This window comes from Penaeus chinensis, chromosome 30 (assembly GCF_019202785.1).
Source record: "Penaeus chinensis breed Huanghai No. 1 chromosome 30, ASM1920278v2, whole genome shotgun sequence".
Lineage (NCBI taxonomy): Eukaryota > Metazoa > Arthropoda > Malacostraca > Decapoda > Penaeidae > Penaeus > Penaeus chinensis.
In genome coordinates this window covers 1,285,135-1,297,963 of record NC_061848.1, presented here as the reverse complement: position 1 = coordinate 1,297,963, position 12,829 = coordinate 1,285,135, and the positions used below count along the sequence as shown (strand labels likewise).

Below are 12,829 nucleotides of genomic sequence, written 5' to 3'. Positions count from 1 at the left end.
TTTAAGATAGATAAAAAAAATAAGATAATGCAGTAATTCAACTAGGCCTAAAAGATGTCACCAGCACTTCATTAAGCATATGAACTAAGTGGTAGTGGCAGACCTATGAAATCTTTGTCCTGAAGATGATGTTGGGTACTGCTCTGAGTGTCTGAAATCCACTAACCTGCCTATTGAATCCTAAGTTCAAATGAGTGGAGAAATGCAAGAGCTGAAGCAGTGTTATGCAAGGTATGCATAGGGAGAGTGTCTCACATCAGCCTGTGTGATAACCTTTCTTAATGGTTGTGGCCATGTGAAAGAATAAGAACAGGTACGGGGAGTCTAGCTACACCTACAGAGGTCAGATATTAGCATCTCACTAGAAACAAGAACAGCAACTATCAGTCAAGAAATGTGGGTGACCATACTTAGCAACAAACTGCAAATGAGGGGATTCAATAGTAAGGTTTTAAAAGTGCATCACAGAGTGTGAGAGGGGATACAGGAGCTGCAAGAATATAGCTGGAAATGAGGAGAAAGGGATGGTTACCCCTGTGCTGTTTGGCTCTAAGCATTTAGCAGCTGGAAGAAAGGCAACCAGCAGACAAGCCACAAAATGTTCAAGACCACTATTGTGATTTGAAGCATTTGATAGCACTCACAGGAGTTTGTCCACTCAGGGAAGAGAAGTGAGTGGTACCCCACCATCCCCTGCCAGGCGCTCATCACAAGACCAGAGCAGCAGAGCAAGTGAACCCTTAGTATGGCCTACAAAATGGCAGAGAGGAGGAAGCTATGTCCCACATGGCAACCAGTGAAAGATTAAACTATGGGAAGTCAAGCACATCAGGGTAAGACCCATCAGGGGTGATAAATCAGGCAGCAGCCAGAAAGTGCTCTTAAAAGAGGCAAGTACCAAACCCTTCCCATCCTCTTCTCCAGGTCTCCTAGAAATCCTGAAAGAATAAGCAGAGTTAGGAACAAGTGCACTCATAATCAAGACAAAGATTAAGAAAAAGGAAAGATCCCCTCCCTACCTCCCCACAGGGAACAAGTTGCTGACAGACTAGCCGTCGCTGGCAGGGGTATGCCCCCAAATCCCATGACGATAAAACCGAGCCGAAAATTACTTCAGGAGAAGTGTGCCTTGGTCGGTCATACCTTCCTAAGGCAGCTCCACAGAGAGGAAACGAGAACCTCCCCCTCGGCCAGCTGGTACTCAGACGCCACAGGCTATGAACCACTGGCACTCTCTGAAGTAAGCAACAGAGGTACCGAAGTCATTCTTCACAGAATGCGCCTAGGTTACCACTGCGCATGGCAGATTATCCCAACAATCGAACGCGATGAAAGGTGCTGCAAGCACTGCGGCGAGCCGAACGCCACACTAGTCCACTACTTAGAAAATTGTGACCATACACAATTCCTGAGACATGGACCGCCCACAACAGCCGCCGTGCTGGTAATGAGGCTGTGTGATTTTGTTTACACCATGGCGGCAGGAGCACCTGCTGGCAATCCCGCCGCCACGGTAAGCACCGAGTGTCAGACAAATAAATGAGACAGCCGTAAAAAGGTCACACAGGCCGGGCCATATTTAGAAGACCCGGGCGAAGCTAGAACTCCGCAAATCATGAAGAAGAAGACCTCCCCACAGAAGAACCCTCATGGTCCATCCTCCTCTCCCTAAGCTTCCCTGAGAGCAGGGGCAAGGGACAAGGGACTAGCCTTGGCAAACCTTTCAAAGAGCACCACGAGCACCACACGACTCTACTCTTCTAACCCCTTATGAAAGAGGAAAAGCAAGTGTGATTAAAAATAGAGGAAGGTGAAGGCATCTCCAAAAGATGTACCCCACAAGGAAAAAGAACTTAAAACCACCATGATAAAGAACACAAAAAAGGAAAGAAGAGCATTTAAAATTCACATTAAACCATTGTATAATATGACTCATCATTCACAGTAGTAATGAAGCTTGAGAAGAGCCCAGGAATTTGTGTGAAAGACACCCAAGATAAATCATGTGCACTCCTCACCCACTGGCAGAAAGGGTGATGGAACAGGTTGTGGGACTACAGGAGTCAGCAACTGGATTTATATTTGTGTGAATATCTATTGTAATATCTTTAGTTTTTAAATTCAAAATCAAAATGACTGCACTAACATTCATATTTACAGAAAGGATATATTGAAGAAGAGGATGTCTGGTTGCACAATAGGTAAATGTAATGAAAAATTCTAATGATAATTCCTTTACTTTTTACAGGAGAAGTTCACTCTGAAGAAGATTGTGCTTATATGTGATCAGCAAGATTCAATGCTCAGGAATCTACATTTGTCACATGTTTCAATTTTATATAGAAATAACCTTGACTTTCGATTTGATAGAGGTTTCATAAAGACATGTAGATCCTACCTAAAAGGCACGCTCTTTGTGATGATGTCTGGTGTTAGCACTGCTATAAATTTGAAACCTGACAGACAATGCAGATATTTTGGGTGCTTGCCAGCATTCAAGAGAGTAGAACTTCAAAGAGATACAGACTCCAGATTATATCAGTTTTTGGTATCAAGAGCAAAGATGTTGAGAGAGCACATAGCTGGGAATTCCAATAAATACAAAGTTTTATTCACAGACTTGTTACCATTACAACTAGATGCTATAGAAAGATGTAATGCTCTCAGTCATATGAGAACTTCTGGTCATGTGATTCCTATACTTCCAGAAATTTCCTATTTGGTGGAAAATGTGTGTCTCACAGGTGCAGTGGAGAGATTTAATAGTTGGGCACGGGAGGATGCAGCTGCTCAAGGCTTTCAAGAGTGGAGCCGCATTGAGAAAATCAGAAAACCACAGTATGCTAGTAATGGTAGAACTTTAGTTGCATGTGTCCAAAGGCACCGGAAAGTGGCTGTTACATCAGCTGTCCGTAAGACTGTACAAAAGTTAGTTGCAGATTCTAATTCTGTTTCAACAAAATCAGCAGTAAATAGTTCTGTTTTACGTGATTCTCCTCAAGTTGGTTTAATGAGCAATGCAGTGCTTTCAACTTCAGCAAAGAATGCTAATATTTCATTGGCAGTCAGAACTGCAGTTAGCACCCTGACAGATTCTACAAGCAAAATAATACAATCTGCTACAATTGCTTCAGGAACTACAAACAAAAACCTGTCAACATCCCAAGTTACTGATAAAACAACACTTCCTGTAATTTGTTCTGCACAGGATACTCCTGCCAAATTAGTAGGATTTGAAGCTATAGCAAGCATGCCAGGAGGATTAGAAACAACTGGTGGAACAACAGTAATCGTTAACACAGGTGATTCTGTAGGGAAGACACCATTAACATCAGCTTCAACAATCAAGGCAGAAATCGCAGCTGATTCTACCAACAAAACAACAGCTTCAGCAGACCCCTCACTAAGCACAACATGTTATACAAGCAGGGCAACAGCTACAACTCTTACTTCAGGAAGCAGCATGTCTACCACAAAATCAGTTTTTACAAACAACTCGCCAATCACTACACTTTCTACAAGTAAGGAACTCATTACAACAACTATAAGCATTGCTCCAGCTACAACCAGTGATTCTGCAAGCAAGACACTAGCTCCAGAAACAGCCACAAATGCTTCTTCAAACAAGACACCAACTACAACAATAGATTCTATGAAAGAAATGATCAAGACGGCAGAGACAACAAGAAGCAATTTACAAGTTACAACTGTTACAGGTGAGACACCATCTGCATCAACAGCTTTTACAAGCCAGGCTCCAACTACAACACCCTCTACTAGCAATGCACCAACTACAATAGCCTCTACAAGCAATGCACTAACTACAACAGCCTCTACAAGCAATACACCAACTACAACAGCCTCTACAAGCAATGCACCAACTACAACAGCCTCTACAAGCAATGCACTAACTACAACAGCCTCTACAAGCAATACACCAACTACAACAGCCTCTACAAGCAATACACCAACTACAACAGCCTCTATAAGCAATACACCAACTACAACAGCCTCTACAAGCAATGCACCAACTACAACAGCCTCTACAAGCAATGCACCAACTACAACAGCCTCTACAAGCAATGCACCAACTACAACAGCCTCTACAAGCAATGCACCAACTACAACAGCCTCTACAAGCAATGCACCAACTACAACAGCCTCTACAAGCAATGCACCAACTACAACAGCCTCTACAAGCAATACACCAACTACAACAGCCTCTGCAAGCAATGCACCAACTACAACAGCCTCTACAAGCAATGCACCAACTACAACAGCCTCTGCAAGCAATGCACCAACTACAACAGCCTCTACAAGCAATGCACCAACTACAACAGCCTCTACAAGCAATGCACCAACTACAACAGCCTCTACAAGCAATGCACCAACTACAGCACCCTCTACAAGCAATGCACCAACTACAGCACCCTCTACAAGCAATGCACCAACTACAGCACCCTCTACAAGCAGTGCACCAACTACAGCACCCTCTACAAGCAATGCACCAACTACAGCACCCTCTACGAGCAATGCCCCAACTACAGCACCCTCTACGAGCAATGCCCCAACTACAGCACCCTCTATAAGCAGTGCACCAACTACAACACCCTCTACAAGCAATGCACCAACTACAGCACCCTCTACAAGCAAAGCACCAACTACAGCACCCTCTACAAGCAAAGCACCAAATACAGCACCCTCTACAAGCAAAGCACCAACTACAGCACCCTCTACAAGCAAAGCACCAACTACAGCACCCTCTACAAGCAATGCACCAACTACAGCACCCTTCTACAAGCAATGCACCAACTACAGCACCCTCTACAAGCAATGCACCAACTACAGCACCCTCTACAAGCAATGCACCAACTACAGCAGCCTCTACAAGCAATGCACCAACTACAACAGCCTCTACAAGCAATGCACCAACTACAACAGCCTCTACAAGCAATGCACCAACTACAACAGCCTCTACAAGCAATGCACCAACTACAACAGCCTCTACAAGCAATGCACCAACTACAACACCCTCTACAAGCAATGCACCAACTACAACACCCTCTACAAGCAATGCACCAACTACAACAGCCTCTACAAGCAAGGCACCAACTACAACATCCTCTACAAGCAAAGCACCAACTACAACACCCTCTACAAGCAAAGCACCAACTACAACACCCTCTACAAGCAAAGCACCAACTACAACACCCTCTACAAGCAAAGCACCAACTACAACACCCTCTACAAGCAAAGCACCAACTACAACACCCTCTACAAGCAAAGCACCAACTACAACACCCTCTACAAGCCAGGCACCAACTACAACACCCTCTACAAGCCAGGCACCAACTACAACACCCTCTACAAGCAAGACACCAACTACAACACCATCTACAAGCATAATGCCAACTACAATACCATCTACAAGCATAATGCCAACAACAATACCATCTACAAGCATAATGCCAACAACAATACCATCTAAAAGCATAATGCCAACTAAAATACCATCTACAAGCATAATGCCAACTACAATACCATCTACAAGCATAATGCCAACAACAATACCATCTACAAGCATAATGCCAACTACATCTACAATCAAGGCACCAACTACAATACCATCTACAAGCATAATGTCAACTACATCTACAAGCAAGGCACCAACTACATCTACAAGCAAGTCACCAACTAAATCTACAAGCCAGTCACCAACTAAATCTACAATCAAGGCACTAACTACAATACCATCTACAAGCATAATGCCAACTACATCTACAAGCAAGACGGCCAATTACAACAGCCTCTACAAGCAAGACGCCAACTACAACACCCTCTACAAGCAAAGACACCAACAACAAACAAACCCTCTACAAGCAAGGCACCAACTGACAACAACCTCTACAAGCAAGGCACCAACTACAACACCCTCTACAAGCAAGACACCAACTACAACACCCTCTACAAGCAAGGCACCAACTACAACACCCTCTACAAGCAAGGCACCAACTACAACACCCTCTACAAGCAAGGCACCAACTACAACAACCTCTACAAGCAAGGCACCAACTACAACACCCTCTACAAGCAAGGCACCAACTACAACAGCCTCTACAAGCAAGGCACCAACTACAACAGCCTCTACAAGCAAGGCACCAACTACAACAGCCTCTACAAGCAAGGCACCAACTACAACAGCCTCTACAAGCAAGGCACCAACTACAACAGCCTCTACAAGCAAGGCACCAACTACAACAGCCTCTACAAGCAAGGCACCAACTACAACAGCCTCTACAAGCAAGGCACCAACTACAACAGCCTCTACAAGCAAGGCACCAACTACAACAGCCTCTACAAGCAAGGCACCAACTACAACAGCCTCTACAAGCAAGGCACCAACTACAACAGCCTCTACAAGCAAGGCACCAACTACAACAGCCTCTACAAGCAATGCACCAACTACAACAGCCTCTACAAGCAAGGCACCAACTACAACAGCCTCTACAAGCAAGACACCAACTACAACAGCCTCTACAAGCAAGGCACCAACTACAACAGCCTCTACAAGCAAGGCACCAACTACAACAGCCTCTACAAACAAGGCACCAACTACAACAGCCTCTACAAGCAAGACACCAACTACAACAGCCTCTACAAGCAAGGCACCAACTACAACAGCCTCTACAAACAAGGCACCAACTACAACAGCCTCTACAAACAAGGCACCAACTACAACAGCCTCTACAAGCAAGACACCAACCACAACAGCCTCTACAAACAAGGCACCAACTACAACACCCTCTACAAGCAAGGCACCAACTACAACAGCCTCTACAAGCAAGGCACCAACTACAACAGCCTCTACAAACAAGGCACCAACTACAACAGCCTCTACAAGCAAGGCACCAACTACAACAGCCTCTACAAGCAAGGCACCAACTACAACAGCCTCTACAAACAAGGCACCAACTACAACAGCCTCTACAAGCAAGGCACCAACTACAACAGCCTCTACAAGCAAGGCACCAACTACAACAGCCTCTACAAACAAGGCACCAACTACAACACCCTCTACAAGCAATGCACCAACTACAACACCCTCTACAAGCAAGGCACCAACTACAACAGCCTCTACAAGCAAGGCACCAACTACAACAGCCTCTACAAACAAGGCACCAACTACAACAGCCTCTACAAGCAAGGCACCAACTACAACAGCCTCTACAAGCAAGACACCATCTACAACAGCCTCTACAAGCAAGGCACCAACTACAACAGCCTCTACAAACAAGGCACCAACTACAACAGCCTCTACAAGCAAGACACCATCTACAACAGCCTCTACAAGCAAGGCACCACCTACAACAGCCTCTACAAACAAGGCACCAACTACAACACCCTCTACAAGCAAGACACCAACTACAACAGCCTCTACAAGCAAGGCACCAACTACAACAGCCTCTACAAACAAGGCACCAAATACAACACCCTCTACAAGCAATGCACCAACTACAACACCCTCTACAAGCAAGGTGCCAACAACACCCTCTACAAGCAAGGCGCCAACTACAACACCCTCTACAAGCAAGGCGCCAACTACAACACCCTCTACAAGCAAGGTGCCAACTACAACACCCTCTACAAGCAAGGTGCCAACTACAACACCCTCTACAAGCAAGGTGCCAACTACAACACCCTCTACAAGCAAGGTGCCAACTACAACACCCTCTACAAGCAAGGTGCCAACTACAACACCCTCTACAAGCAAGGTGCCAACTACAACACCCTCTACAAGCAAGGTGCCAACTACAACACCCTCTACAAGCAAGGTGCCAACTACAACACCCTCTACAAGCAAGGTGCCAACTACAACACCCTCTACAAGCAAGGTGCCAACTACAACACCCTCTACAAGCAAGGCGCCAACTACAACACCCTCTACAAGCAAGGCGCCAACTACAACACCCTCTACAAGCAAGGCGCCAACTACAACACCCTCTACAAGCAAGGCGCCAACTACAACACCCTCTACAAGCAAGGCGCCAACTACAACACCCTCTACAAGCAAGGTGCCAACTACAACACCCTCTACAAGCAAGGTGCCAACTACAACACCCTCTACAAGCAAGGTGCCAACTACAACACCCTCTACAAGCAAGGTGCCAACTACAACACCCTCTACAAGCAAGGTGCCAACTACAACACCCTCTACAAGCAAGGTGCCAACTACAACACCCTCTACAAGCAAGGTGCCAACTACAACACCCTCTACAAGCAAGGTGCCAACTACAACACCCTCTACAAGCAAGGTGCCAACTACAACACCCTCTACAAGCAAGGTGCCAACTACAACACCCTCTACAAGCAAGGTGCCAACTACAACACCCTCTACAAGCAAGGTGCCAACTACAACACCCTCTACAAGCAAGGTGCCAACTACAACACCCTCTACAAGCAAGGTGCCAACTACAACACCCTCTACAAGCAAGGTGCCAACTACAACACCCTCTACAAGCAAGGTGCCAACTACAACACCCTCTACAAGCAAGGTGCCAACTACAACACCCTCTACAAGCAAGGTGCCAACTACAACACCCTCTACAAGCAAGGTGCCAACTACAACACCCTCTACAAGCAAGGTGCCAACTACAACACCCTCTACAAGCAAGGTGCCAACTACAACACCCTCTACAAGCAAGGTGCCAACTACAACACCCTCTACAAGCAAGGTGCCAACTACAACACCCTCTACAAGCAAGGTGCCAACTACAACACCCTCTACAAGCAAGGTGCCAACTACAACACCCTCTACAAGCAAGGTGCCAACTACAACACCCTCTACAAGCAAGGTGCCAACTACAACACCCTCTACAAGCAAGGTGCCAACTACAACACCCTCTACAAGCAAGGTGCCAACTACAACACCCTCTACAAGCAAGGTGCCAACTACAACACCCTCTACAAGCAAGGTGCCAACTACAACACCCTCTACAAGCAAGGTGCCAACTACAACACCCTCTACAAGCAAGGTGCCAACTACAACACCCTCTACAAGCAAGGTGCCAACTACAACACCCTCTACAAGCAAGGTGCCAACTACAACACCCTCTACAAGCAAGGTGCCAACTACAACACCCTCTACAAGCAAGGTGCCAACTACAACACCCTCTACAAGCAAGGTGCCAACTACAACACCCTCTACAAGCAAGGTGCCAACTACAACACCCTCTACAAGCAAGGTGCCAACTACAACACCCTCTACAAGCAAGACTCTGAATATAACTTCTACAAGTATGATGCCGGGTACAACAGTTTCTACAAGCAAGACACCAATTCCAACAGCTTCATCAAGCAAGACACCAGCTACAACACTCATTTCTACAAGCAAAACACCAGCTATAATGACAGCTTCCACAAACAAGTCTGTATCTAAACCACCTACAAGTAAGACTTCAGCTGCAACACCTGCAAACAAGACACTGGCTGCTACAAGAGCCTCCCCAGAGGAGACAGAAACTATAACAGAAGTTTCTACAAGTAAATTATTAATCACAGGTTCTACACATACAGATAGTATGTCTGCTAGAATAGCAGCATCTAAAAAGTTATTAATTGAAACCCCCTCAGCTTCAGTAAACGAGACACCATCTGCGAAGCAAAGAACATCACTGTCATCTGCAATTAGTACCCCAACCTTTAAAAGTTCTGCAATTACATTAGGAGTCAGAGGTCCATTATCATCTGTAAATAAGATGCCAGACAAGGCATTTATATCACCTGCATGTGCTACAGGCAGAACACCAGTTACTGCACCATCAAAATCTGCAGATAGACTGCTTATCTCCACAGTGTCAAATTCCATTGATAGATTAATCACCAGCAGTCCCAGCAAGACATCAAACACTTCCCTTCCAGAACTTGTAATGGGAACACCAGTAGCCTGTGAGGATTCAACAAAGACAGTTCTAAAAGCATCAGATAACAGATCAGATAGCCCTGCATTGATGACAACTGCTTCAATGACAAGGACCACAAAAACGGTACCAGTGACTGCTCCTTCGGGTTCTCCAGGCAAGACACCAACCTACTCGCCACTACAGGTAGTCAGCATTTCTGCACAAACTCCTCCTTCTTTAGATGTCTGTCTTTTTCTTTTGTCTTCTTTCTTGTTTCTGCTTATTTCTTTCCTCTTTCCCTCCCTTACTTCCTAAAAACAAGTCTTCACAATCTAGAAAATTTATTGGCCACCTAGAAATTCCAGATTTACATAGGAGTGATGAAAAAAATGTGTTTTAGATTTATAGTTTTGTATACTGTGCACTGTTTTAACTTACAATTCTTGTTCTTGCAGATTGATAAAGAAACCACATCCATTTTAAAAAGTTCCAGAAACGTTAGGTATGGTGTGAATACTGTTCTCTTTTTCCCTTCTTCTTTCTTCTTTAGTGTTTAAGTTAGCAGTATATATATATATATTTTTTTTTTTTCTCTCCATTTTAAGAAGCAAAAACAAATTGAAATCTGTATATTTTATGAAAACTAGTTAGTATTTCTCTTTTTTCTCACAAAAATCTAGCAAGCCAAATGAAGGTACTGGAGAATCCTTCTTTAAGAATATAGTTGTCCTCAGCAACATCATGTACAAAAGAGTTCTTTCCAAATTAAATTCAGCCAGGGTAAGTAAGTGAGGTAAAGTAGAAATGCATGCCATTGAAAAATGTATTAAAGCACACTCAGTATATATAGATAAACTGTTGGATATTCATATGTACACAAGTACACCCACACCTCAGCTTATTTTGCCCTCTAAAAATTTCAGGTTATTGTCCTCGCAGACGAGGACATAAGACTGTCAACCATTCCAGACATTGTGAGTAGAAATGTGAATGAACAGACAAAGAACTCACTGTGGATCCTAGCACTGGGAATCTATGATTTTGTTGCGTTTGAACCCTGTTCATCCTGTAAGAGGTGCTTTACCCCAATGTCCTCTCTCGCATTCAGAGAGTGCAAGAACAGCAAGAGAATGAAAGATGTGGTAAAGATCATGCTGCATCTTAGCCAGAAAATGAAAGAATCGGTGCAGAGGAAACTTGGGAACCATGGCATTGTGGTCGTAGTCCCTCCCATACCAGCAACTGTGATTGAGGAAGAGAGTTTCCCGGTTCACTCTGACCTCCACAAAGTTTGTGAAATGAGTAATGGATATTGCACTCCAAGCAAAATTTTAAACTGTTTGTATGCTATTTTTAATGCATATTGTAATGCATTGCACATAGATGAAGATTTCATTAACTGTGGAATGTCACCACATGTGATTATGCAGTACAGAGAAGCACTGAATGGGAGGAACCTAGTGCCAGTAATGGATTTAAAGGATTATTCTTATGTAACTAAAGCATGGATAGTGATGATGAAAGTGATTATCCAAATGGCTCTGAAAATTACACCAAGAAAACTATTGTCTCAGGGGTTAATAGATGAGCCCTGTCCCACACCAGAGACTGAGCAAGGGAAACCAGAGTCCGACTCCCCACCAGCGGCCGTTTCCCAACCAACAGAGCAGGAAAGTTTGAATCATAAGTCCACAGCAGTATCCACCAAAAATCTTTCAGAGCTGAAAAAAATTGTGTCTAGCACCACACCTGCTATGGTCTCGATGTCTGCAGAACAAGGAAAATTTAGTCCCATGGAGCTTCTTGAGCAAGAAAAATCAAACTGCACATTGGCAACAGTAGCCCTCTTAGATCCCTCAGAACAGGATAATTTGAATCTTAAATCTGCACCAAAAGAAGCCGTAAAATGTTTAGAGAATGAAAGATCAAAAACAAACTCCACAACAAAGAATTTAGAGCCGGAGGAAATCGTGAATAAATTGAAATACAACTACAGAGATGTCATTGTCATAGGATCCAAGCACATTTTTGAACAGTTAGAAAACATGGAGCTGGATTTGCCAATACATTTCATTGAGCAGAGAATATACTTCAGTGACTTCAACAAATTTACAATCAAAGAACATCAAAGGAAGTGGCCACATCATACTCTCTGGGTATTACTGGCAGACTTGCATTCAGTCTTATATACCCCTACTCTTGCTGGGCCAAAATGTGCTGCAGCAAAATGTCAGAGTCCTTTACTGTGCTATGACCTGAAAAGTTCATATTCCTGCGCTCGAGTCAAGAAGGACATTAGTGTAATCATTAACCGAGCAAAGGATTTCATCTCGGATTCAAGAGAGTACTTAGGGAAAGGTTCCTCCATGGTTTTAGCCCCCATACCCCCAGATTCTGTCTTATGGGCAGGGGTAAGCTCTCAGTGCACTCATAACTACATCCACACAGTAAGTGAAAAGCAGTTGAACATCTCCTTTCTCATCGGTCAGTCACAGCTGTGGAATGCGTACAGTACTGCTCTTTTATCAGAGTGGATTTCAATGATAGAGAACTTGTCTCTTAAATCAGAACAGAGAGCTATGCTGAAAAAGTACCATAGCAAAAGGAAGCTTATTTTGCACTTCATAGATATTTTGAAAGATATTTCAAAGGATGAGGGATTATTGGGGGACTGGAATGAACTTGTGATAAATATGCTGTTTTGCTTAATGAATGCAGAGGATTCTGAAGTAACGCCAGTCGTGGAAGTGTCAAAAGGCTATGGTAAGTTTCATTTCTGTCTGTAATTTGTATACCTCTTTTCATATCTTGCAGAGAGTTATTGTTATTAAAGGCTCCTTTATCCTTTTAATATACATACATTTTGTGTATTAAAATGAGTATGTCATCATTTGTTTAAAATATCAAAAGTGCATGATTTATAGAAATAA

At 43.9% G+C, this 12,829-nt stretch overlaps 3 protein-coding genes across 3 annotated transcripts in view; all 3 read left to right on the top strand.

Moving 5' to 3' along the window:
• The first annotated feature begins 2,003 nt into the window (after nucleotides 1-2,003).
• On the top strand, nucleotides 2,004-5,629 carry LOC125041069 (mucin-22-like). Its single transcript, XM_047635820.1, has 3 exons — nucleotides 2,004-2,084; nucleotides 2,249-3,716; nucleotides 4,266-5,629. Exons 1-3 carry the CDS (start codon nucleotides 2,004-2,006, stop codon nucleotides 5,486-5,488), a joined length of 2,772 nt encoding a protein of 923 aa, XP_047491776.1. The 3' UTR covers nucleotides 5,489-5,629.
• Nucleotides 5,586-9,279, top strand: LOC125041068 (cell wall protein DAN4-like). Its single transcript, XM_047635819.1, has 3 exons — nucleotides 5,586-5,815; nucleotides 6,638-6,907; nucleotides 9,273-9,279. Exons 1-3 carry the CDS (start codon nucleotides 5,586-5,588, stop codon nucleotides 9,277-9,279), a joined length of 507 nt encoding a protein of 168 aa, XP_047491775.1.
• Nucleotides 9,152-12,829, top strand: part of LOC125041504 — a 15,561-nt gene continuing 11,883 nt past the window's right edge. Inside the window, exons 1-4 of the mRNA XM_047636518.1 lie at nucleotides 9,152-10,103; nucleotides 10,355-10,401; nucleotides 10,580-10,679; nucleotides 10,823-12,662. Coding sequence (XP_047492474.1) covers nucleotides 9,297-10,103; nucleotides 10,355-10,401; nucleotides 10,580-10,679; nucleotides 10,823-12,662 — 2,794 coding nt within the window. The 5' untranslated portion in view covers nucleotides 9,152-9,296. The remainder of the gene's footprint in view (nucleotides 10,104-10,354; nucleotides 10,402-10,579; nucleotides 10,680-10,822; nucleotides 12,663-12,829) is intronic.

Bases quoted from the DNA above. Each gene is read 5' to 3' on its own strand.
- LOC125041069 (XM_047635820.1), top strand. From the start codon at position 2,004: ATGTGCACTCCTCACCCACTGGCAGAAAGGGTGATGGAACAGGTTGTG. The intron at 2,085-2,248 runs GTGTGAATATCT...TACTTTTTACAG, and splicing joins CAGCAACTGGATTTATATTT to GAGAAGTTCACTCTGAAGAA. The intron at 3,717-4,265 runs GTGAGACACCAT...CTACAAGCAATG, and splicing joins ACAAGTTACAACTGTTACAG to CACCAACTACAACAGCCTCT.
- LOC125041068 (XM_047635819.1), top strand. From the start codon at position 5,586: ATGCCAACTACATCTACAATCAAGGCACCAACTACAATACCATCTACA. The intron at 5,816-6,637 runs GCAAGACGCCAA...TACAAGCAAGAC, and splicing joins AATTACAACAGCCTCTACAA to ACCAACTACAACAGCCTCTA.